The following is a 24,498-nucleotide window of genomic DNA, read 5'->3' as shown; positions in this document are numbered from 1 at the left end:
CGTGTGCGGTCAGATCTCCATCGACAGCCAGTCAACCACGTTTCTAAAATCCTCCCCACCATGCATGAGCATCTCCCCATGCGCCTTGCCTTTCCCATAATGCACGTTCTCCCGTGGACATCCACTCTCCACCAGATACTCCAAGGTATCTTTGGCACTGAGAATCGCATCTTCTTCCGCCAGGTAAAACCTCGTCCTCTTTCCATCTTGCAACTTGGCGATCTCGTTCGGCCACAAAATGTTGCTACTCCAGTCGAAATACCGACAGAGCGTGTTGGCGACGCCGAGTTCGCGCGCAACAAAGTAGCGCATGAGGAGCTCGATCGGTTTGCGCGCGCGTTTGTAGACAAAGTTACTGCACACGAAGGGCACCCAGAGTTGAAAGCAGACTGGATCGACGAAGCACGATCGCCGGATCGCGGTGCCGAGCGACTTGATGAGCCACGAATGGACGAGTGAGCCGTAGGAATGCGAGAGCACGTCGATACAGCTCCAATTATTCGAAGCGAGGATGCGGCGGAAGGCAGAGGTCGTTTCGTGATGTCCGAAGGGGTGGAGGAAGTGCGGCGAGAGGAGGGACTGCGAGATGTTGGGCTGGAGGAGGAAGATCAGTGGGCGATGGGCGAAGACGGGGGAGTGAAGGAAGAAGGTGAGGAGGGAGGAGTATTGGGCGAGTCCGATGCCGAGGCCGTGCAGGACGACGAGGGGGGTTGTGTCTTTTCCGGTGGAGAGGGCGGGCCGGTAGAGGTAGGGTAGGCGTCCCTCGGTGCGCATCTGAAAGCCACCCCGGATGGCACGTCGGATAGTGAGGTAGGATAGACCGTTGGTGACCGCGTAGCATAGGAGCGGTCTGGTGCGCGTGCGTACGGGGTCGATGGTGAGACGCATCATCCGAATCCTTGGGCCCATCTTTGCGGTCTTTTTCTTGGGCTCCACAGGCGCCGTCAGAGGATAGCTCCGCCCCTGTCGAGTCTCGAGCAGCTCTAAGCAGTATTCCAGAAACTGCAAGCGATCGCCCGTGGTGGGATCCCACTCTCCCTCCCGCGCCCGAACCCCCTGTACATCTTCCTGCTCCTCCACCGCCGTCCCCGCAATCGCTCTAGACAGCGAGAACTTCGGCACGGGTCCCCCAAACGTCACGCTGGACGGCGGCATGGGCGAGTTGGCCGTCGACGGCGTTGCGCTTTCCACCCCGTTCGCCGGCTGACATTTACTCTCGGCTTCCAACTCCTCCAGCTCCGTGGCGAACAACGACCACGCCAGCCAATGCATCACATCCCTCCGCGTAATCTGCTCAGCCGGGACGCCGAAGAACCACCTCGCCTGGTCCTGCTGGAACTTGAGCGCGCGTGGATCGTCGGCCGAGATCGGGGACGAGACGAATTGCGGGACGAAGCTCGCCGCTCGCAGCCGGCCGAGGCGCTGACGGACGTCGCTCGGCGGCGGATCTTCTTTTCTTAACGAGGAGGAGCCGTTGGTGCGCCTCGATACAGGTCCGTCTCCCAGTGAAGCTTGGACTGCGCTAGCATACGACCCTTTGGCGTTGCCATTCGTCAGATCCTCGCCGGAAGGCTCGAGTCCCGCCTGGAGCGCCTGCGCAAAGACGCTGCGCAAGAAGCGCCGTCCGTAAAGCGGTCGCGGTCCCGGTCGCTGCAGTCGCTGCGACAGGTGCAGATGGTACAGCGAGAAGGCCGCCTCGATCGCGCAGTAGGAGTAGAAGACGGTGGAAGCCCATCGCCAGCGTGGAGAGAGGAGGTGCGCAAAGATGTTGGTGACCGTGCGAGGCGAGTGCTTGACAAATGTGGCCCATAGTCTGGAGTCTATCGAGTAGGAGGTGTGATTGTTGAGGTAGTATCGGATGATGCGGGTGAGGAGGGCGAGCCAGCTGAAGGGTGTGATGCCCCAGACGGTGAGGATGAGCAGACGGGTGAGCACGATGGATGCGTCGCCGGGGATGAGCTGCGCCATGGTGGCCCGATAGATGGAAGCACGACGCGCGGAGTCGAATGTTGGTCAAAGTCTGCGATGACGGATGAGAAAGGGCGGGAATGCTGGATGATCCGCTCTATGAGGTGGTCTAGATGGAGCAGGAGGCTGATAAGGTCTTTATGGGGTCATGATCTTGTCGATGTGTGGAACCCAATCGGCATAGTCCAGTGACTCTATCAAGATCAAGCGCGCCGTCTGTGTCCACTGAGGCGGATCGAAGCGTGAGCCAGACTGCGCTACGGCGCTTACCGAGGAGCGACTGGGCTGTCTTTCTTACGAGCCTGTGGAGGTGGGTCGTTCGATAGTTGGTTGTCAACGGGGATCTAGACGAAAGTTTGGAGCATGAGCTTGCGAACCGGACGAAGTGAAGCCCTTTGTAGCTGGGCCGTTCTGCGGAGACTGGTTCCAGTATGGATGGATGGACGATGGTTGGTTGTCAAGAAGCATCCCTCTCCCAACCTTGAGAGCAACGAGATTAAGTTGGCGGTGTGTTGCGCACGTTGGACCCTTGAACACGAAAGCTTCCCCCAACATGACGCACGTCAACGTGAAAAAGGTTCCCACTCGAATGGTTGAAGTCACCGTGCATGGAAAAATCCCGCAAGCCACCGCTTCCCGCCCCACGGGACGAAGGGAGTGGCTTCCATTTCGGCAGTCTTGGACGTCGGATTTCACGCCTCACTGTCCACTGCTGAAGCCTACATCCCTACGGGAATCATAACCCGACTTGACCCGGTGAGAGCGAGATGGAGCTGGTGCAAAGGGCGAGTGGTGACATGATATCCCAACAACACCGCGAGATGAGCAGCAAGATTGCATGTAAGGGGCGAACCTAACTCAATGTCAAGAAGGGGGTTGGACGATGCTCGAAAGTCAATGTGAGATGCAGAGCAAGGCTGAGTGTGTGTGGCTCGCTCGCGACACACAGGGCAATCCGTTCGCAGATTGAGCTCGTGTGTTGATCCACGTTTGCATTATAGTTCATTACAGGCTCTGCAATGCAAGATAAGAGTTCGGGGGAGGGAGGAAGGGGACAACAAAGTATTGTCGTCGAAGCCGCTTTCCATGTCTCTGAGCCGTCATTCAAGGCGCTCGTCGCAGAGCCGACCATAGCTTCGAGGGCTCCATCCATTCATCAGCGACCGGAATCAAGTTGGGGTCCAGCGGTCGGAGGAAGGCGTGAGTGTCCTCGATTCATGCCAACCAGCGGGCAAGTCTGCTTGCTGAGCTGTCCAACCGGTCTAGCTTCAGCTTCAACACATGCATGCCGAGCCGATCCGCTTGTTGGATACGAAGGATGCGATAAAGGATCCAGCAGGTCAGGTATTCTTCCATCTGAAATTTTGACTTCATTAGCAATACACATGGCGATGATCTAAGCTACAATGCTCGGGGCTTGCTAGTCTGCAGTCGACGTGAGTGTTGCGTGTCTATGAGCGGTCCTTGTCATCCGTTGGGCTGGCAGCGGTATCCACCGTCTTGTCTTCAACTTTTGGGTCCTCCAAATCGCCCACCTTCTTGCTTTCCTGTGGCGTTTTCTGAACGTCTCTCCTGAGACTGTACCCTTTGACACCCAGCACGGCCAGAAACCCAGCGCCTGCCATGGGGGCGAGGACGATCCAGACGATCTGCAGACCGTCTGCGTAGGCGGTGATGATCTCTCTGCTGAGCTCGGGGGGTTGAATGTTGCGCAGACCTGTGAGGTCTTGGCCGCCGGAGCCTGTTGAGACCATCGACTGGGTGAAGCCCGGGATGGCTGCCAGTCGGGATCGCGATTGCGTGTTGAATACCGCACCGCTGACGGCGATGCCCATGGTGCCGCCGAGCGAGCGGATGAGCGACATGGTGGCGACGGTTGTCGACAGGTCTCCGTGCGGCATTGCTGCCATCAACCCCACGAGGGGCGTTTGGAACAGGAATCCCGTACCAAAGCCAGCGATGGCAATGAAGACCTCCTGCTTGGCCAGCGAGGACGAGGCGTTGAGCGTGGCCATCAGCCCGTAGCCGACAACCATGATCGACCAGCCCACCCACAGGAATGGCCGGTACGCGCGGAATCTGCTGATTCCCAGACCTGTTACGCTCGACAGGATGGACGCAACCAGCGCGTAGGGAAGCATGTAGACTCCAGACATGAGCGCAGAGGCACCGAAGATGGCCTGGAAGTAGACTGGAAGGTAGTAGGTCGCTGCGAAAAAGACGAATGCGTGCAGCAGGACCGAGAGAAGGATCAAGGAGGTGGTTCGTGTGGTGACGAGGCGTGGAGGTACGATGGGCTTCTTCTTTGTTTTGAACTCCCAGCCCATGAAGGCGATAAGTAGGGCTCCTCCGGTGACGAGGAGCGCGATGGTCTCGGGGACGTTCCATGCTTTGGTCTCGGCATAGTTGAAGCCGAGCAGGATGAGGATGACTGATACGATGACCATGAAGAGACCGATAAAGTCGAATTCGCCGCATGCTTCGCGGAAGGTGAGCTTGGGTCGAGGATTAAGGTTGAGCGAGAAAAAGACAATGACGAGGGCGATGCCGCCGAGAGGTAGGTTGACGAAAAAGCACCATCGCCAGCCCGAGTGACCTGCGTCGGTGAAGGCACCTCCGAGCAGAGGACCAATGACGGATGCGATGCCCCAGACACCGCCGATCCAGCCTGAGTACTTGCCTCGGTCCTCGAGAGAGACAATGTCGCCAATGATGATGTTGATGAGCGCAATAATGCCTCCTCCTCCGATTCCTTGAACACCACGAGCAGCATCCAACCAGGCCATGTTCTGGGCGGCACCGCACATGGCCGATCCGAAGAGGAAGATGAGGGTAGCCACGTAGAGGAGAGGCTTACGACCGGTCAAGTCCGAGAGGCGGCCGTACAGCGGGATGAGACTGGTTGAGGCAAGCAGGTATGCTGATCCGACCCAAGAGTACTGGCCTGCGTTCCCATCGAGTCGTTGCGAAATGACAGGTAGGGCAGTGGACACGATCGTCTGATCCAGGGCCGCAAGCCCGATCAGACCACAAAGGCCGATCATCACTATCTTCATATTGTTATGAGGCAAGATCTGTTTGTCGGACTGAAGCCAGTGAGCCTTTTTGGGTGTCGCAGACCCATCGACGGTGCCTGGTGTCTGCGAGGTGGGTGTCGCTGGCCTCTCCTGACTCTTTTCGTCTAGTTCTGATGTCGCTCGACTACCGTCTGAGGTATGGGTGCGTGTTGCAAGTGGTGTCTCCGAAGGGTGGTGGATGTCGTGCTCTGTTGTTCCAGCAGCAGTGTCGAGGCCGCCGATCTGGTTGCCTTCTAACGCTGCTGCTTGGAGCTCTGTGTCGCGTACTGATGAGGGCACTTCCCGCATCTCTGTTGATGGCCGCGACATGGCGGCGGAGAGGGGAGCTGTGGTGAAAGAGGATGGTGGTGGAGCGGAAGGAAGCTTGACTCAGCCATGACTGGAATGACCAACAGAGGGGTCGGAGGGGTCCGTGAGGAGACTGAGAGCCGGCTGAGAGCGCGGGGGGACAGAGCGCCAAAGTTTGACTTAGGAGGCTAGCTCGGCAAGCAAATCTGAATTACCTGACCAACTACAAAAAGGGAAAAAGGTTTAACCCAAAATGCATAGCCAGACACTGCGCTCTGCTGCCACGCTGCCTGAACGGAAACCCCGCGGCTGTCTCTCCCTCGGCTACGCATCTGATCAAGCCGGCTCGGCATGCTTTTCTCTGTCATGACTCACACTTTCCGGCCATTGCGATCGTCCACGCCGTCTGCTCATCCTGTCCCTAGCCGTGATCAGTGACTCTACAGCCGCCACTGTGCAGGCAGATGATGATAGCACAAGAGACCCTCAGGAGCAAGCATGGCGTCAAGTTCGGACAGCGTGTTCGGACCGCCGGCAGACGGATGCTCGGATCTTCGCTCTCGTACACGCGCACACGCCCCGGACGGGCGCATCCCATGCCGAGTGTTTGATGTGTGTGAACCACGCGACAGGTGTACCACAGGAACCCGTTCGTGTGTTGTACGTACAGAAAGATAGCCGGTCTAGACAGCGATCATGTCCGCGGGGGCGTGTCTTTCCGAATTCTTCGCTTTTTGCGGCTTGTCGGAGCGCCTCGCGCCGAATTCCAAGGGTTCGAGGACATTTCTTCTTGCTCAGCCTTCGATGGGCATGCCACTTCCTTGCTCGATGGAGGCCACTTTCATAAGGGTCTAGATGAACGACGTTATGGAGGGTCACATCAGGAGCGCGGCTTACATGCATTCTGATTGCAAAAAAAAAGAGGGAACTGCAGCACCCAGGATTCCCGCGTGGTCCCCCACCGCAGTACTGACTAGGCGATACCTTGCTTAACTTCGCAGATCGGACGGGATGCGGTGCTTTCAAGGTTCTATGGCCGCAGATGATATTCCCAAGGACTGCAACGTACATATCGCGCTGTCGGTCGAGGCTGTGTGCGTCGAGAACGCGGCGGAGCAGATGTCAAGCACTTACAGTGTCACGGGCGAGCTCGATCGCATACGTAATCCGGGGCCAGACTCAATGCACACAGTTGGGAGCGTCACGCAAGTGTGCATCAAAGCGTGTCGATGCATGGCATTTCAAGATCCGAGAGAACGAGAGAAGAGACCCCAAATAGACGTGAAGAGAACGCGAGAGATATTAAGAGACCCAAAGAGATGCGAAGAGACCCGAGGTGGTGGATAGAGTGGCAACTGGGCCCGAAGACTTTCACCGTGGTTTTGCTGCATTGACCAGCTCTACCACCGCCGCGTCCTCCACCGAGGCGGCCAGGGTGGCGATGGACACAGAGCTGCGTCCGACCGTCTGAGGTCGCGACGCGGGCACGCTGTTCAGCCCGACACCCTGCGCTGGGACGGGTACGAACTCCGAGACCGCCTCAATGGGCCAAGTGAACGGCGAGACGCAGATACGCCCATACGTCTCGCTCTCCCTCTTGAGCGCCACTATGGCTTTGGCGAGCGACCGATCGCGGCTGAACCATTTGCCGCGCTTGCTGAGGGCCAGAACCAACGTGGAGAGATCCGATTGGTAGCCGTTCCGATCGGCGCCTTGAAGGTAGAGCAACCATCGGGCTGCCACGAACAGCGCAGGCGAGCACAACGACGGCAGCGAACACAACATGCTCGAATTCTGCAACGCCATATCCGCCAGTCGGGACAGCCACACGGCTGCGTTGGCAATCCTGCTCCGCGCCTCGCCGCCCTGGATGATGGGGTTGACCGCGTTGACCTCGGTCCCGAACAGCGTCAGCACCGACAGGTGGTGCGCCACCTCGGCGGCAAAGCGCAGTCGATCCTGCAGCAACAGGCTCTGCACGAGGTCCTGGCGTCGAGCGCCGCCGCTGCTGCCCACGCCAGGTTGGAGCACACCCAAACGCGACACGGTCCGATCGTCGAATTGCGACAGCATCATGCGCGAGTTGCGGATGCTTTCATGCGCCGATACCAGTTCCTCGCGCATGCTGATGCTGTCTACGCCACGAGCAGCAAGATTAAATTCGCAGCACTGATCGAGAACCAGGCTGACCTTGACGAGGAGCGACATGGAGTCGTCGGAGGCTTGCAGCGAGGGACAGCCGCGACGCCGTTGGAGGTGTGCGCCGACTTGGCTGAGGTTGCGCTGTGACGGGCTCATGGCCTCACTCTCGGTGGACTGAGGAAAGCCGATCTGGATGCTCTTTCGCTCCAACAGCACGGGTAGTAGTGCTGCACGGCTGTGAATGCAATCGTGCAGGAACAGGCTCCAGAAGGCGAACGTCTCCTCCTTGCCCTGCATCAGACCGCGCAGAGCCCTGGCGAGGCGGGAAGATCGCGCGGTGTCGGTCGACAGACGAGGTGCCCCTCCTGCAAAACCACTTTGAAGACGCAGCAGACGACATTCCGAGACTGCCGCCGCCAGGTCGGCCTGCGCAGAGGAGAATGCCAATTGAGCATGCGAGAGTTCCACCAGAAGCAAGCGGACGACAAACGTTGCAGGCAATACTAGGCCAGCTGCCTTTGCCTGAGCTTGGTTGAGCACTTTTCGTGCTCCGTCGGCGTAGATCTTGGTGACCGTGGCGACCCAAAGAGGACTTTTGAGGCCAACGAGATCCCATTGCGCGTGCGCCGCCAGCAAATCGTTGATGCTGCTCAAGAATGGAGTGGACCTGATGTTGGATGTCGACGCAGCCGCAAGCAGAGGCAGACCCGTGGCTACACACGCCAGCATCAGCGCCTGGGCTATGAGATTGTCGCTCTCTGCATCCGCTGTCGTCTCCATCAGCGCAGCGACGTCGCTCAGGGCGTAGCCATTGATCGCCGAAAACAACCACGACTCGTGCCGACAGACGTCGAGCAGCCGATCCAGCGCCTGCGTGTTTGGCAACGGCGGCACCTTACTTGAAGATCCGGACGCAGATGGCATGCGAGGCGAGCGCCCTCTTGAATCAGTGCCATGCGGAGTGGGACGTGCCGCCACGGGTTGCGGCACAGCTGCCCTCCAGCTCAGCACCGATGGCGCCACCGCTGATGAGCGCAACCTCTCCTGCGTTTCCAAGCTGCTGCTCTCGTACTGTCGTGAGGCTGAGCCGATCCTTTGGTCGCGAGCCGTCATTCTGGGCTGGAATGGGGGTATTGCAGCGTCAAAGCTGCCCCGCTTCCTCTCTGACTTGATGTCGTCGTCACCGAAAGACCTCGGACGTTTGGAGCTGAGCGAAGCGCCTCGTGGATCTCCAGCAAGGTCGTGGCTGGACAACCGTGATGCCACGTTGGAGCTGGGACCAGTTTGCTGCGGCTGGAAGCGCACCTTTGAGCTGCGACGGGCGGGTGTGGTTGTGGCGACAGGTTCAGCCAGGCGAAGCTGTGACTGAAGTTGCGAGAGCTGGACACGCAGCTGCTCGTTCTCCTCCAAGAGTTGCTCGTTCTGCGGTGCTGGGACGGCGTCAGGGCGATGAGAGGCTGATGGCTGTGACGTCGACGGCTGGGTGCTCTCGTCCGAGCTACCTCTCCTGAAGATCTTGGCTAGCAAAGAGGTGTCGTAGGCGCATGGCGGTGGTCTCTCGATCGACGTGCCGTCGTCGCCGGCAGAGGTGTGGTAGGCGAGCCAGGCCGTTTCGCAACGTGTGCAGGTCGGCTTCTTGGCATCGCAGCGAAGCTTCCTCTTACGACACGCAAGGCAAGCTTGCGATCGACGAAGCGTGTCGGACGACTTTGCTTTGCTGCTCTTGGAAGCGCCCTCGAGGTTGTCGTCGAGGTTGGAGGCTACGCCATGCTGATTTGGTGGTTCGGATGCATCGGATCGTCTCGAGTGTCGGCTGGTGTGACCAACAGGCGATGGCCAAGTAGGCTCGGTAGAATCATGCTGTCCGCTGCCAGGCAGACCTCTAGCTTCGAGAGCATTCTGGCCGGACATGACGAGGCACGGCTCGGTCAAGCTGAGCGAAACAACTAAACCCGCTGCACACTCAAGATCCTAGCTTCAGCTTCGGCGATGCGATGGCGATACAACCGCCATCGAGTCGTCTCTGAGGTGCAGCGGGCACACTTAACAAGCCAATCCTTGAAACGACCGGTCTAGTCGCGGAAGATACGATGGAGTGACAAGGATGATGAGGACTGTAGCAGAGGCAATACGCACCGGTCGGTTCCTGAAGTAGGCTGTAATAGTGCAGCAACTTCCGCTGCTGCCGAGGCTGATGCTGGCTGGAGAGGTGGACGAGCTTGAGTCGATACAGAGATTGCAGGATGCAAATCAGGTAGATGGGGAGAGAAGGAAGGAGCGCCTGGGTACAGTGGAAAGACAAAGTTCTAGTTTGTCGACACGGAGAGACGTATGACAGAGGCAAAAGAGACAGCGCTAACAGCTCGCTGTGGAAGCGGCGCCTGGTCGAAATGTCGACACAGGCCAGTCTCTGGGCCGACCACTGGAGACGACGGACAGGATATGGCCGTGATCTGCGCAGATCGGGTCACGATAGTTGAGAACGTGACGAGTGGAACGAGGTGAAAGGAGAAGCGTTGTGTTGTCGAAGTTCAGCATAGAATACAATGCAGTCGCAGCGGAGTTGGAGCCGCTTTGCGCTAAAACGCAGTCGGATCGGAAGCTGAGCTGCTTCTGCCGTGGTCTGGGCGTCGACTCCAAAAATTCCAATGACCTGAGGGCGTCGGTGCTGCGCAGGACAATAGAACCTGCAGAAGACAATGGAGGACGAATGCTAGCAGGGGGTCGGTAGCATCTACTGTGCAGCGGGATAGGAAGGAGGGAGCTTATTGTTTGTCAGCTGCTGTTGGGAGAAACGGACAAAGGAGACCAGTAGACAAGGCTGCGTCGAGGTCCATTCTAAGCAAGCAAACAATGCGGATCGACAGTGGAAGGAATGGCACTGCAGAGCGTGGGTGAGAAGGCCACTTCGGCGTGCCCTCGTCCGCAAGAGAGGACGGACGGGAGAGCAGCGAAGGGGCGTCGACAAGGGACGGGATGATGAGCTGAGCAACGTGAGGACAAAGGGCAGAGAAGGAGACACGAGCCCATTGCGTCCGACCATTCTTTTCCTGCCAGGTCGCGAGAACAATGAGAAGGATTCGCGTGGGACTCGTGTGATAGGAACGGGCGCGCGAGCGATTGAGCTACTTTGGAGCCCTCATTCTGCCTGCTGAAAGAAACGCTGAAAATGACCAAGCCCGCCACCGGACCGCCTCGTCTAGGTACAATCGGGGACCGAAGGAAGCTCAAGAGCCGCCATTTTTGACATGTGCGCGGAGTAGATCCGCAGAGTCACAATCTCGTTCCGTCGCAATTGCCATCATGCCTGTCTTCGTCCAGCGGAAATCGATTGTCGGTGAGATTTTGGCAGTATACTTCGCTTATGGGTAAAGCAGTCTAAACCCACCTTGCTTGCCTCGCCCGCATCAGCTAGCAGGCCGGTATCAACGTGTGATGTTGCCACTCTCACACCTCCAGAAGGGTGTCAGTTACTAGCGAACGCCAGCGTGGGGTTCTTCGGCGTTGAATGGAAGAGGGGATTCCTGAAGATCTTATGAGGCGACCAGGGCAGAAAGCAGACCATCGTCGTGATTCAACAGGTGTTCCGAGATTGGCCTCGTCTGAAGTAGGCCTCGCGAGACCAGATTCAGAAAGAGAGCAATGCAGAAGCCCGGCCGTGGCTAAACCCCATACTGGCACCGATCTTCACAGCAAGGAGCAGACCTGTCGCTACACGCCTTACCAGAGATTCCTTGCCGAGGGTCGGACTTCCTCGTAGACCGCTTCACGAAGAAGAGTCGCCAGACGCCACGAGTGTGCCGCCTCACGACCTCCCCATCTGATCTGTTTGGAGGGGCGTTGAAGCAGAGCAGGACCAGCGGATCGGGTTTGCCTCGCCTCGTCGACGAGCAAGCGACGCATGCGAACGTCGGCAGCCTCGATCTCAAGCTGTAGACTGGTAAGCTCTCGGACAGAGTTCCACGGAGGACCGAACGAGATAGCGAGATTTGCCTACGCAGAGACACTCCGGAGCCTGAATATACAAGCGACAGCGGGTCGACAACGCACTTACCTATCGAGGCCCCGACGAGCAAGCTGAGGATGAGTGAAGTGAGGAAGAGGCCCACACATTGAGCGCCCGAGTAGCTTGAGTGTTGCTGTGCGTGCTCATGGATATACACAGGAGAGCTAGCAAGCGATGAACGCCTGTAATGTGAGAAAAGAGATGTGAGTCAAGTCACTAGACTGAATCTTGCTCGGAGCATCGAAAAAAGTAGGGTACACGCGCTTGGCACATGCAGGTCTCGGATCGGGTTAGGTTACAGTAGTCGGGCAACCAAAATCGCTAAAGAAAGATAGGATGCGGGGTCCAAATCGTTGCCAATCCGGTCCTGCAGTTTCACCATTCTATGACCCTTTGAATCGAGGCAGGGCTTGGCAAAGCAGGGAAAACACGACAGATGGCGCTTGCCATTTTTCGCGCCAGAAGCGCCTAGTCCGAGTCCGTTGTCAGTTTCAACAGGTGTTGACGGTCGTTGGACAGGAAGCAGCGTTCGAGATTCAACGTGCGACGAATGAACTCGGACTGTGGTTGCCCCCTTGGCTTTCTGACCTCGGTAGTAGTCGTGAAAAGAATAGTCTTGTCGGCTTGTGCCTTGATCACAACTGGCTCACGAGACCGTGTCAGCTTTGAGGGCGTGAGCGTTGTGACCAAGCTTACAGTCCGGCCAGTCACGAGCGAGCACTAGGAAAGGCAGCCACCAACACCAAATCGTCTCGCACCCTCCTCATGGTCGGTGGAAGCTCAAGATGCCGATGTTGTCCCGGAGCGATTTCATAATGAGGACAGCGAAGCAATGGAAGTCAAGTGTGGTGGATTCACGGCCTGAGACTTGTGAGGCGTGCAGCGGGAATATCCCGGGTCGTGCTCGGCTGGGTTTGGCGAGAGATTGGTGGGCCACTCGGGAACAAATCAAGTCATGGACAGACCTGAACTATTTCGGTTTGACTGCAGTTGCCAGAGGCGGAAAGGAAGGTAGAAGCGGGCCAATACGAATCCAAAGCCGACGGAAATTGACTGTCCAAGCAGATCGAGAGCGACTTGTAGCACGTCTTTCTGCATGACTTGAATTGCTTCTCCGGAAGCCAGATCGCCGGTTGTCCGGCCTCATGTTTCGGGTACAGTGGAGCCAATCAGCTGGGATTCGTTCTCCTCCCAAAACCCTGCGCCCTTTCCTGCACACGGGAAACATTCTACAAGTGCCAAGCTCTCGACTCGGGCGTCAAGGCGTCGCGCTCGGTGTCAGCAGCTTGATTCCGTCGGAGCCTTCTTAGAATTGTCGACGAGGGGGGCTGCTTGACGAGGAGATTCACAGCCTCGAACTGTTGCCTTCAAAGATGTTGCGGGTACAGCCTACGTCACTGGCACAGGAGTGTCAGGAGAGAGGATTGGCACTCGCGAGGCTATAATGAAGCTGCATCGGCCCTGTCGATGTTTTGCTGTACTTCTGCACGATTACAGAGACTCGGACGATATCCATCCACTGTGTATTCCTGCGTCGTCGTCTGGGCTGAGAAGGCCTCCGCTGCGAAAGCACATGCTATCGAGCTGAGGGATCGAGGACACGGCTCGATAGTAGAAGTCCTCGGTGGTAAAGATCAGAGTCGCTATCGTCAGTGAAGTTGACCTGCTTTTGTGGTCGGGATCGGAATCAGCGGTGAAGGTCCCACATTGCATCCCCCGCTCGCAGGTGAATTTTATAATATCGAATTTGTTTCTCTCGTCGCCTCGACTCAAGCGTGCGTGTACCATAAGGGTACCGGCGTCATGAGCGAGTCGGGACCCGAGAATTCGGTTGCGCGTCGCCACAGAAACGCAGCCAATTTGATTAATCTTAATCACAAATCTGATAAAAGCCTCAGGGCATCTGCAGGCAGGCCGATCGCGTACCTATGCTTCAAGTCAAACGGTTTGCTCGATCCCGGACCGGACTCGCTTAGACCCATGCGAACGCAAAGGAAGCCAGCACATGACTAGGTTTGCGTACCGACTGCAGGCGAGATTTTAGTCTGTTCGCCGCTAGACGTTTGCGGACCTGGTCGTACACCTGTGAGGCGCAGGGTTCTCGAAGCGCAGATCCGAAAGACACCGGCTGTGCGCGCGCGTGGTCCAGGTATACCCTGACGAAACAGTCGGAGTCCGGCAAAGTCTGCCCTATGCTAGGGATCACTACCTATATCGGCATGCTTCCACCGCCGAGCCCACTTCGTGACCGGTCAACACATGCCGCTGCAGGTCTTGATATCGGTCAACACTGCAAGTGCTTGAACGAGATGGTGGAGCAGATACGAGATGGTGGAGCACAAGCTAGACTTGGCGGGGCTCATACAACAAGGGGCTGAGTCAAGGGCCAGGTATCCGACGGGCTAACTTAACGCATCACGCCATCGGTCGAGCGGGCGAACGAAGTACTGTATAAGCTTCCGGCCCTCACGGCACTCGAACGACATCTCGGCTCCAGTGCTCATCGTACCGACTCAGACATGAACGTCTTGCGTTTGTCTCATTGTTTGTGTAGTCAGCGGCATATTGCAACAACCGCAAGCGAGTCGCATTGTTTGCGTGCGAATTGCGAGCTTTGTTCGACGTGGCGTTCTCCTTGTTACCTCATTGTTCGACTGGGGCAAACGGGCGGAAGCGACGATGCTCGTCAGTGACAATGGCGCTCGCTCGTCAAGAACAACATGAGGTCGCGGCAATCGCGCGCAAAAAGAGTTTGCCGCCCAGTCTGCTTCTTCCGCCGGAGGTGGCCTTGGGGAGAGGCTAAGTCGGATCGGGATCGAGTCTCGGTTGCATGACAGATCACCGATCGAAGCAAGCACAACCCTCTCCTCATTCACTCGTTGACATACGACCTATGCACATCATTGTCTGCACGCTCATCATCTGCTCTTGTGCTGCACACTGTTCACACTGATGATCCCGGATAGATACGATTTCCTTCCTTCAAGTGTCCTTCTGACAGCGACTCTGATCAGAGCATCGTTGGTTCGTCCAGCCACTGTAGAGGCAAAGGAGAAAGTCAGCGGTTCCAAGTTCCACACTCTTATCACAGCTACAGTTTTATTACTACTTACGTCGAGGAATTCTGGGGTGAAGTAGCTCAAAATGATGGTGGCGCCGGCGCGGACCATGCTCTGGACGGACTCCTCTGCCATCCTTCTCAGCTCGTATACGCCTGCCTTGGCGCCAGCGTGGATCATGGCGAACTCGCCGCTGACCTGGTAGCACGCGAGCGGATGGTCTGGAGCGAGATCTCTTGCTTCAGCAACGATGTCGAGGTACGGCAGGGTAGGTTTGACCATGATGACGTCGGCGCCTTCGGAGGCGTCGCGGACGATGGCGCGTCTCGCGAGGCCGCGAGCTGTAGGGGGAAGCTGATAGCACCGACGATCGCCGAACGAGGGCGCCGAGTCAACCGCATCGCGGAATGGCCCGTAGAGGCTGCTCGCAAATTTGGCACTGTACGCCATCAGCGTCACCTTGTTGCCAAACCCAGCGTCAATCAGGCCCTTCTTGATGGCGCGAATTCGACCATCCATCATGTCACTCGGCGCAACGCAGTGGGCGCCAGCTTTGGCGTAGCTGACGGCAACTTCGGCGAGACGTTCGACAGAGGGCTGATTGTTGATTGTGCCATCTTCGTGCAGGATACCGCAGTGACCGTGGGAGGTGTACTCGCAAAGACAGACATCGGTCGCAATGTAGAGAGACGGAAAGGCTTTCCTGAGCACCTTGATCGCTTGAATCACGGGTCCGTTCGGGTCGTCGGCGAGCGTGCCTTGTGCGTCCTGTGCGAGGAAGGAAAGGCAAAGAAAGGGGCTGAACGGTAAGTCATCGCTGCTGAGCAGATGATTCGGGGTAGTGATGCATACCTTGGGCGTCTTGAGCGGCACACCGAACAGAATGACCGAAGAGAGACCCTTCTTGACCAAAGGACCAAGGAAGCCTTCGAGCTTGTTAACTCCCCATCGCTTCTGTCCCGGCATCGAGTCGAGCGACACCTCGGCGTCATCGTCGTCGGTGATGAAGATGGGGTACATGAACATGGACTTGGAGATGTTGCGTCCTTGGTTGGCCCATGCCCGGGTCACGGGATGCTGATAGCCGGAATGCAAGATGGAGCTGTTCAATGGTACAAGGCTGATCAGTAAGTGACTAAAGATGGCGGCATTGTTCACGCGGGTGCGCAGACCTACTTAAGATCGGAGTTCATCGTGTCGTGAAGCTGCTGTTCGAAGCAGAAGGGAACTGTCAATGGTGATGGTGTTGGACAGAAGCAAGCCAGGTTGATGTCGTCTGTGCGAAGTCTTTCCTTCTCAAAACGGGGCAAACACGCCCATTTTGCCTCCACCGCGGCCCAATTCGCCGTGCAAAAGGCCGGAGTAAAAGCGGCGTAACATGCCTCACCTTTTTCGACGATCAAGCTCGATTTCGCCTCAAGCTCTTCAGAGTCACAGTAAAGTGTAAGTGTCTGCGTTGACAAGAATGCAGTGTGGTGCGGATTGAAAGATGCCGGTACAAGTACAGATGCTGGTGATACAGAAGGGAGATGCGAAGGGAAGGCAAGGCCAAAGCTCGACTTGCTGAGCATGGGAAGGGGCGACTAATCGTAAGCTGGCTCGCCTCCGTCGTCATCGCCCATGTCGTCGTCCTCGCCGTTGTCAAAGTAGTTTTCGCCATAGTCATCGTCCACCTCGTCCTCGTAGTCGCCGAGGTCCTCGGGCTCGGACGAGGCTTCGCCAATGTCGTCTTCGGCACCGGCGCGGTCCTCGAGATCGATCGACTCCCAGTTGATCTTGCGACGAGCCGCTTTCTTCGCTTTCTGCTCCTCTCGCTTGGTCTCGCCCTCCATGAAGCTATCCCAGAGACCTCTAGGGAAGACCTCTTTCTGCAGATTGATGGATTTGAGCGAAGGCAGGTCCTGCGCTTCGGGACGGTATCGATCGGAGAAGCGAGTGAGCTCTCCTTGCTTTCGCTGTTCTAGCGTGGGCCAGTATGCGGAAGTCTTTTGCTCTTGCAGATACATGAGCTGGTAAGATGCGTATCGAAGCTCTTTGTCGTCTGGCCTCTCCATACGTGGCACTGTGGGCGGTTCAGGGTAGAGTTTGGAGGGCGTCTTGTCGAGACTGCCGAGTTCTTGGAAGCTGAGTCCCATGGGTGGCAAGTTGGAGCCTGCGCCAGCTCTACCACCGCCGCGGCCGAAGCCACCGCGTCCGCCTCTGGACATGGCAGGGCTTCAAAAGGATCGTGTGACTGATATATACCTGCTGCTCCGTCGGTACCGAGTCCAGGTTGGACGACCGAGGCTGATGGAGAAGAGCGACCGTGATCGTTTGTCGGTGGAGCGTCCGGGGTGACAGTCGCTGCGATACCGCCCTGCTGGTTGCGGTCGCCAGCTGATGGTCGAGTCGATGGAGCAAGCAAAGTTGGAGGTTTCAGTCGAAAGACCAAAAAAGTCTGAAGCGTGCGTCAAATCCAAAATTTGTATCGGGGCTAGATCTGATCGTCGATCCACGGCCCTTTCAACTCCGAGCGAGGCTCAGTTTGGCTCTCACGCCGCTCTCTCAAGGCGGTTAGCGCTTGAAATTATCAAAAAGCGAGTCTATGAGGCGTGATCCATGCACCAGGACCCTGCAGCAAGCTAAGCACGCTTGCTCCCCACTCTCTCTCTCCTCTTTCTCCTTCACACATATCACTCTGCCCTCCTTCTGTTCATTCACACACAATCGGCCCATCCAAGGCGACTCAGCTTCTTTGCTGCGCCCATCCACTCGGACCTCGACAGAGACTCACCATCGTCTTCACTCTTCAGGGTCTCCTCTCGCCTCATCATCCTCCGGTGAGGCCCGCCCGTATCCGTATCCGCATTCGCACAGCTCTGCCTCTTCTCGACAGCGACTTCGTACCTGCTCACGATCCTGACCTTTCGCTCCATCGCCCCACTCACATCCCGGATCTCATTTCCACTTCGACCGCGCAGGAGCAGCAGACAGCCTCAGACAGGTGTCGCTGATCTTCTGACTGCATCGCACCATCCGCGTCGACATGCCACATCGACCAACAGATTCCCAGTTCTAAGCAACCTAAGCTTCTCCCCGGACCACTCGACGTCAGGTGACATCGGAAACCCGCAGAATTACATACGCCACAACCATGTCGGCCTCGCCACCAGGCTCGCCGTCTGGATTCGTATCTAGCTCAGCCGCCGACGAGAGGATACGCGCATCCGAAAAGCCAACAGTCGACCTAGACCCTTTCGCGCCCGACGAAAACGAGCTTGATCCACCACTATCCGCCATTCAGACCGCCGATCTCGAAACACCGCCTTTTCCTACAGCTCCTCGACTGGATGCTTGGTCGCCTCGCAACTACTCGACTATCTCCTCTCTGGCCGGCTCGCGAGAGCTCGGTAGGCCCGCCCTGGATCCCACAACCAATGCCGACATTGCAAGTCCGTCCATCTCGGTCCTTCTCCACAATGCAGCATCAGCGAGCTCTCGACATCCGGCAATGTCGACCTCTGCTTCTGATTTGGATGCGATGCAGTCGAGCATTGCCGACGTCGCTTTCCATGCAGAACCACAGGGCCTGATGCAGATGCTCAGCCTCGTCGGAAGCACATTCCTCGAGGCTGACAGAGAAGGCTATACCGAAGACGATGCAGAGGATGCGAACATTGCAGACCAGCCACACAATGAAGCCTTGTTGAACGAGCACGAGGATCGACGCGAGACGAGAGCACCGGCAGACGAACTTTCAGCGCAACAGCTTGACCTTCGGCGGCAGAGCTTTGATCGCACAGCCAAGGGACGTTTGCAGGCTTTGACGCGAGACGGAACGTCCGACGATGTCTCCACGCCGCAAGGCAGCAACTCGCCTTTGGATGGCTCGGTGGCCACCATCGGCCCTGGTCCTAGTCGGCAGAAGCGCATCTCGCTCACCCAGAGCGACATCATCCCATCGTCGCGGGATTCGACCTTGAGCCGAGGTGTCAAGAAACCATCCAACCTCCGATCTCAGCTCCACACCGCAACGTCTGCGTCCGTCGCTTCCTCCGCTTCCGGTATCGATAACAACGACGATGCTCAGGATAATGGCAAACATCAGAGTGGCACGAACCCCTTTGACCAAGATCCAACAGACGCACATAGCACATCCCTGCAGGATCAGCACAATCTCTCGGAAGCAGAGCAGAGAACCGATCACGGCTCAATTCAGCACTTGATACGACCGTATCTTGATCCGCGGCCCCCAACAGAGCCTGAGTTTGACAACGTCGAACTGGACCACGACCGCCTCCTAAGGCAGCTCAAGGATATCTTCCAGCTGGATGCGGCCGAGACGCTTCTGCTCGCCCAGCCTTGTTGGCTCTTCAGATCACTGCTACTCCAAGGTCACTTATATCTGACGAGCAGCCACGTATGCTTCTATGCATACCTTCCTTCGCGCGATGAAAAGACGATCAGGACCGGCATGTTGGGCAAGCGCACTCGCAGAACACATCGTTTCAGCAAACACTGGGCATCGCTCAAAGGCGGCAAGCTCAGCTGGTTCGGCAATGACAGGGATCCCTACTTCCCGCAAGGACACATCGACCTGCGCAAGGTCTCTGCGATCGAGCCTTCCGACAATCACACGGACCATTTCAAGGTGACCACACCAGCGCGCAAATTCACGTTCCTGACCGAGGACGAAGCAAGTAGGGACGCCTGGATCGCATCTCTACAAAAGGAAACCTTCCGCGCGCAGAACCAAGGCGAAAGCGTGCGCATCAGCATCCCGCTCGAGACTATCATGAATGTCGAAACCACCTTGTCCGTCGACAGCACAGAGATGGTCTGCATCACTGTCGTCGACGAGGCTGGCGACTTTTCGATCGACGAATACTACTTCCTGCATCTCACGAAGCCGAGCGCCTTTGTCTCGGGCCTCAACGCGCTTCTAGACCAAGCCGGAAAAGGCTCGGTCTCGTCCTTGCAGGCTGGCGAGGCAGGTCTCAGCTTCTCCAAGTTGAGCATCCGCGACTCGACTGGAGCCGCCCATGCCTTGACGGCTTCTCGCAAGTCGCTGGAAGAGGTGCCGACACTACCTAGGGTACGTGTTGCCCAGCTCGCAGAGGCAGCAGATCCCGAGGCCTACCAGAATAAAACCTCCCGCATCGACGCTACAGGTGCTCCGGATTCCAGTCCGAGGCAGAGTAAAGCCATCTCGGGCGAATCTGCCCCAACGGCTGCCATGGCTGTACCAATGGGCAAGCGACGTGAATCGCAAGATGGCTCCAACGACGCGATCCTATCTTCAACGCCGCGCGCTGCGCTCCTGAATCGCCTTTCCATGGAATCATCCCACACATATCCGCCTTCGCCGTCGGTGTCCGATCCACCGTCGATGTTCGGCCAGGTTCAGAAGGAAGCCGACAGAGGATGGGCGATTCCTGACTGGCTGAAGCAAGCGCCCGCCATGGTATTGGGACGCGCCTCCGAGAGCAGCTCGACAGATACCCGAGCAGAGGCGACCACCAGCGGGACGGGCACCAGAAGGCACCGCAAAGTGCTTGAGAAGTGGTCGGACGAGAAGAGCGCCGACGATGTCAGCCGAGGCGAATCGAGCAACACCGACACGGAGGACGATCAGCTGTCGCAGTCGATCTATTCAACGCAGTCCGCTTACTCGATGCTTGACACAGAGGAGGAAGCGATGGAAGCAAGCAGCCATACCAACATTGCTGCAGAGTTCCGAGACACCTTCGGCATCGGAGAGGACGAGGGCCTCATTGGCCACACACATGCCTACCTCTATCGAGTCTTGCCCGTAGCTGGCAGATTCTTTGTCGCCGAGCATCACCTTGCGTTCCGCTTTTCGGGCATTGCGGCAAAGACGGTGGGGCGAACGCTCATGCTGGTGCCTCTGCAAGATGTCATCTCTGCGGCCAAGCATGTTGCCTTTCGACCTGGTCACCACGGCATGGTCATCAACATTAGCGGCCACGAAGAGCTCTTCATCGAGATCTCGTCGGCCCATCGGCGCGACGAGCTACTGTCATTGATCGAGTACCAGCTCGAGCTGGGAAAGGGAGGACGAGGAAGTCGAGCCTCCCGTGAGGCAGCAACTCGCGAGCGATCCAACGCGCTCGTGCTTCGCGACCTCAGCGAAAGAATCAACGACGGTCTGGCAACGGATTCAATGACTTCGTCGGCCGATTCCTCGTCGCTTTCGCAAACGGGATCGAAGATGGGCAGCAAATCGGGCAACCTATCTCAAATTGGCGAAGGTTCCAGCATTCTGTCCTTCGCTCCAACCACGCCACTCACGTTCACCATGCTGACCATCGGATCGAGAGGCGATGTCCAGCCTTACATTGCGCTTGCCAAAGGACTGCAAGCCGACGGGCACCGTGTCAGGATCGCGACGCACGCCGAGTTTGGTGACTGGATCCTTGGCCATGGCATCGAGTTCAGCGAAATTGGTGGAGACCCCGCCGAGCTGATGCGGATCTGCGTCGAAAACGGCACCTTCACCGTCTCTTTCCTCCGCGAAGGTGTCACCCGATTCCGCGACTGGCTCGACGACCTCCTCGCATCCGCCTGGCGCGCTTGTCAAGGATCCGACGTGATCATCGAATGTCCCAGCGCCATCGCAGGTATTCATGTCGCCGAAGCGCTGCAAGTGCCCTACTTCCGGGCTTTCACCATGCCCTGGACGCGCACCCGCGCGTATCCGCATGCTTTCGCCGTACCTAACAAGAAGGCGGGCGGCAACTACAACTACATGTCCTACGTCATCTTTGATCAGATGTTCTGGCGCGCCTCTTCATTCCAAATTAATCGGTGGCGCAAGAACCTACTCGGTCTCAAGCCAACCAACTTTGACAAGCTCGAGCAGCACAAGGTGCCGTTCATCTACAACTTCAGCCCCAGTCTGGTGCCACGACCCCTCGACTGGTTCGAATGGATTCACGTGACAGGGTTCTGGTTCCTCGACAACCCGGACAACTCGTCGAGCAAGAAGTGGGAGCCGCCTGCGGACCTGGTTGCGTTCATCCGGCGGGCGAGGGAGCGCAAGCGCAAGCTGGTATACATCGGCTGGGGCTCAATCGTTGTGCCAGACGCTGAAGCTATGACGCGATGCGTGCTGCAGGCGGTCCAGAAAAGCGGCGTCTGCGCGATCCTCTCCAAAGGCTGGTCCGACCGGCTCTCTGCCAAAGGCTCGACAGCTGTCGACGCTGCCGCGGCGGAAGACGTGTTCCAAGTGACATCGGTGCCGCACGACTGGCTGTTCCCGCAGATCGATGCGGCGTGCCATCACGGCGGAGCCGGCACACTCGGCGCCAGTCTCCGCGCCGGATTGCCAACAGTGGTGAAGCCGTATTTCGGAGACCAGTTCTTTTGGGGCCAGCAGATTGAGAGTCTTGGTGTGGGCAGTTGCGTGCGCCAGCTGACAGCGGACGGGCTAGCGGCGGCGCTGGTGATGGCCACGACAAACACCAAGCAGATCGAGCGGGCGAGGAAGCTGGGCGAGCAGATCAGGAGCGAGGATGGAGTGGCGAATGCGGTCAAGGCGATCTACAGGGATCTCGACTACGCGAGGAGCCGGGTGAAGAGGGATACGCGGATCGAGGGAGTACGGTCAGCGACACAGGCGAAACAGGGTAGCGCTGCGAGCACGGTCGGGAGTGGGCCGACACAGCAAGAGTCGGAGGAAGACGAGGAGGAGGATGCGGGAAACATCTCGGATGAGTGGTCGGACATTGGCGGTTCCGGACGGCTCGATCCCGGCGCTTCCACTTTCCTCAGCTGAGAAGTCCCTCAAAAAGTCCCCTCCAAGCCATGTTCTCTTAGACCACGTCGATACGGAACACCTTACAGAGGCATCACACACACGATTCCACATCTCTTCAAACCGTACGTAGAGTAACAAATTATGATTCATTTCTGAACCCCACCAGCCCACTAACGAGTGCGAATGATGCCCGCCGCAATAAGCTTGTTCACCTTCTCCCTGATGATGGGGCTCTTCATATGCTCCTGCAGTGCCGCCGGGTTGCCCTGAGCCTGCTGGAGAATGCTCTGCATGACGGGATCCTGCATGATCTGAGCGACCTCTGGATCGCGCATCGCCCTCTTGAGCGTCTCCTCCTCGCTCTCGCCGCTCCTCTGCGAATACAACTCGTTCATGCACTTGCTCAACAAGCCCTGGATCTCCCTTGCGTTCTTGGCGCCTCCTTCCTGCTCGGAGTCGACGGTCTCGGCTTTCTGGCAAGCCTCCATGGCCTTGGTGAACTCCTTCATGCTGAACAGCACGTTGGCTTTTCGGATGTAACCCTTGACGAATTTGGGATCGACCTTGATGGCCTCTTCTGCGTCCTTGAGAGCTTCAGGGAGCGCAGCGAGCTTTGTATATGCCGAAGCGCGGTTGGTGTAACCCCTAGGATCGGACGGATCGCGCTTGATCGCTTCCCCAAACGCAGCCACTGCACCAGGAAAATCGCCCGCCTTGTACAGCTCGTTACCCCTCGCACGCTCCGCTTCGGCCTTGGCAGGGTCGATGTACGCCTGCCTCGTTCGCTCCTTCTGCAACTTCTCCGCATCGCGAAGCTTGGCCAGCACATCCGGCGTCCGATGCTCCGTCAACGACTTTTCGTAGTTCGCAATCGCCAGATCCAACTTGTCCTGCTTGGCATACGCAGTACCGATTCGACCATAGGCCTTGGCGACCAGCTTGAAATCCGCCCGCATGGATCGACCTTCTTCGACGGCTTGCTCGCACGCCTTGATCGCTTCGTCGTACTTGCCCTGCTCGAAATAGCAGGCGCCGAGGTTGTTGAGGTACGTGATGTCTTTGTGCGTGTCCCAGGCGGCTTGGTAGTGCGGGATGGCGGAGGCGAAGTCGCGCTTCATGTAGAGGGCGTTTCCTTTGGCCTTTTCGGCGTCGGCGGCGGCTTTGGCTTTCGCCTCTTCGTCCTCCTCCTCTGGCTCGGCAGGGATGGGAGCGGAGGGCTTGGCGTCCTTCATCTCGACATCGGACGCAGAGGAAGAGGCGGCGGGTTTGGAAGACGACGAACCGGTCTGCTTCTCGATGTCTTCACGACGGTTCTCGAGATCGGCCGGCAGCTCATCGGATCCCTCGGGTCGCTCGAACGCCTGCAAGTCGATGCCCATGAGCACACCCATGACCTGGATCATGCGCGGGTCGGAGAACGCCATCTGTGCCTCCTGCGAGTTGGCCTGGATCGACTTGAGCTTGGCCATGAAGCTCGGGTCGGAGAGCAGCTTGGCGGTCTTGGGGTTGGCGCTGAGCTTGGGGATCAGCTGAGGATCGTTGAACATCTGACCCAGCGAGGCTTCCGGACCGGGCCCGTTGGCGGCCTCGTTCTCGACGGCGCGCTGAACGTCAGCGAGACCCTTCTTCAGACCCGCATCCTCGGGCGCCATCTGCAGACCGGCGTGGTACGCATCGACGGCATCCTCGAGCTTGCGTGCGCCGTGCAGCGCAGCGCCCTTACGACCGTAGCCCTTGGCGAAGGAGGGGTTGGCCTTGATGCACGCCTCGGCGTCTTCGAGCGCGTGGTCCCAGTCACGCAGTCCAGCGAAACAGGCGGAGCGGTTCGAGTAGAGAACGTGAACATTGTCTTCCGGCGAGGCAGCAGCAGCGATGGCATCGTTGTAGGCCTGGATGGCGGTCTGGTAGTCCTTGGACGCAAAGGCGGCGTTGCCTTTGGCTTTGAGTTCTGCGACCGACATTGTCAGTTGTGGCAGAGAAAAGATTATATGGTGGGTGGTGGTGGTGTATTGAGCGGTAAGGAGAGTTGGTCTCAAGACGTTCCTTTTGAGCTGAGCGTCGAAATGAAGAAGCGCCCGGTGCGCAGTTCTTCCTTCTGCGCAGAGCCTCACTCAACGCTCGACCTTCTTCTCCGCCTTCCACCAAATTCGAGTCTTTTCTCCACACGCGAACGATTTTTCAAAGATGTCTGTGAGAGAA

General features: G+C 57.7%; 7 protein-coding genes across 7 annotated transcripts; 1 reads left to right on the top strand and 6 right to left on the bottom strand.

Moving 5' to 3' along the window:
* Positions 1-9: 9 nt before the first annotated feature.
* PSEUBRA_005968 (E3 ubiquitin-protein ligase Highwire/Pam/Rpm-1) lies at positions 10-1,968 on the bottom strand (the record flags this gene model as incomplete). The annotated part of the gene is made up of 1 exon (XM_016439349.1): positions 10-1,968. The coding sequence occupies one exon, from the start codon at positions 1,966-1,968 to the stop codon at positions 10-12; it is 1,959 nt and encodes a 652-aa protein (XP_016289681.1).
* A 1,451-nt stretch (positions 1,969-3,419) lies between these two features.
* PSEUBRA_005967 (Major facilitator superfamily) lies at positions 3,420-5,354 on the bottom strand (the record flags this gene model as incomplete). Its single annotated transcript, XM_016439353.1, has 1 exon — positions 3,420-5,354. The coding sequence occupies one exon, from the start codon at positions 5,352-5,354 to the stop codon at positions 3,420-3,422; it is 1,935 nt and encodes a 644-aa protein (XP_016289680.1).
* A 1,350-nt stretch (positions 5,355-6,704) lies between these two features.
* On the bottom strand, positions 6,705-9,386 carry PSEUBRA_005966 (Zn(2)-C6 fungal-type DNA-binding domain protein; the record flags this gene model as incomplete). The annotated part of the gene is made up of 1 exon (XM_016439363.2): positions 6,705-9,386. One exon carries the CDS (start codon positions 9,384-9,386, stop codon positions 6,705-6,707), a length of 2,682 nt encoding a protein of 893 aa, XP_016289679.2.
* A 5,105-nt stretch (positions 9,387-14,491) lies between these two features.
* Positions 14,492-15,733, bottom strand: PSEUBRA_005965 (Porphobilinogen synthase; the record flags this gene model as incomplete). The annotated part of the gene is made up of 4 exons (XM_059465729.1): positions 14,492-14,518; positions 14,595-15,308; positions 15,393-15,642; positions 15,717-15,733. 4 exons carry the CDS (start codon positions 15,731-15,733, stop codon positions 14,492-14,494), a joined length of 1,008 nt encoding a protein of 335 aa, XP_059320310.1.
* Positions 15,734-16,123: 390 nt separating this feature from the next.
* Positions 16,124-16,747, bottom strand: PSEUBRA_005964 (DNA-directed RNA polymerase III, subunit Rpc31; the record flags this gene model as incomplete). Its single annotated transcript, XM_016439365.1, has 1 exon — positions 16,124-16,747. One exon carries the CDS (start codon positions 16,745-16,747, stop codon positions 16,124-16,126), a length of 624 nt encoding a protein of 207 aa, XP_016289677.1.
* Positions 16,748-17,673: 926 nt separating this feature from the next.
* Positions 17,674-22,317, top strand: PSEUBRA_005963 (Glycosyl transferase, family 28; the record flags this gene model as incomplete). Its single annotated transcript, XM_059465728.1, has 1 exon — positions 17,674-22,317. The coding sequence occupies one exon, from the start codon at positions 17,674-17,676 to the stop codon at positions 22,315-22,317; it is 4,644 nt and encodes a 1,547-aa protein (XP_059320309.1).
* A 152-nt stretch (positions 22,318-22,469) lies between these two features.
* On the bottom strand, positions 22,470-24,260 carry PSEUBRA_005962 (Tetratricopeptide TPR1; the record flags this gene model as incomplete). Its single annotated transcript, XM_016439348.2, has 1 exon — positions 22,470-24,260. The coding sequence occupies one exon, from the start codon at positions 24,258-24,260 to the stop codon at positions 22,470-22,472; it is 1,791 nt and encodes a 596-aa protein (XP_016289675.2).
* Between the last annotated feature and the right edge of the window lie 238 nt (positions 24,261-24,498).

Source organism: Kalmanozyma brasiliensis (genome assembly GCF_000497045.1).
Source record: "Kalmanozyma brasiliensis GHG001 unplaced genomic scaffold PSEUBRA_SCAF8, whole genome shotgun sequence".
NCBI classification, from domain to species: Eukaryota; Fungi; Basidiomycota; class Ustilaginomycetes; order Ustilaginales; genus Kalmanozyma; species Kalmanozyma brasiliensis.
The sequence above is the reverse complement of the archived record's forward strand: the minus strand, read 5'-3'. Positions and strand labels throughout refer to the sequence as shown.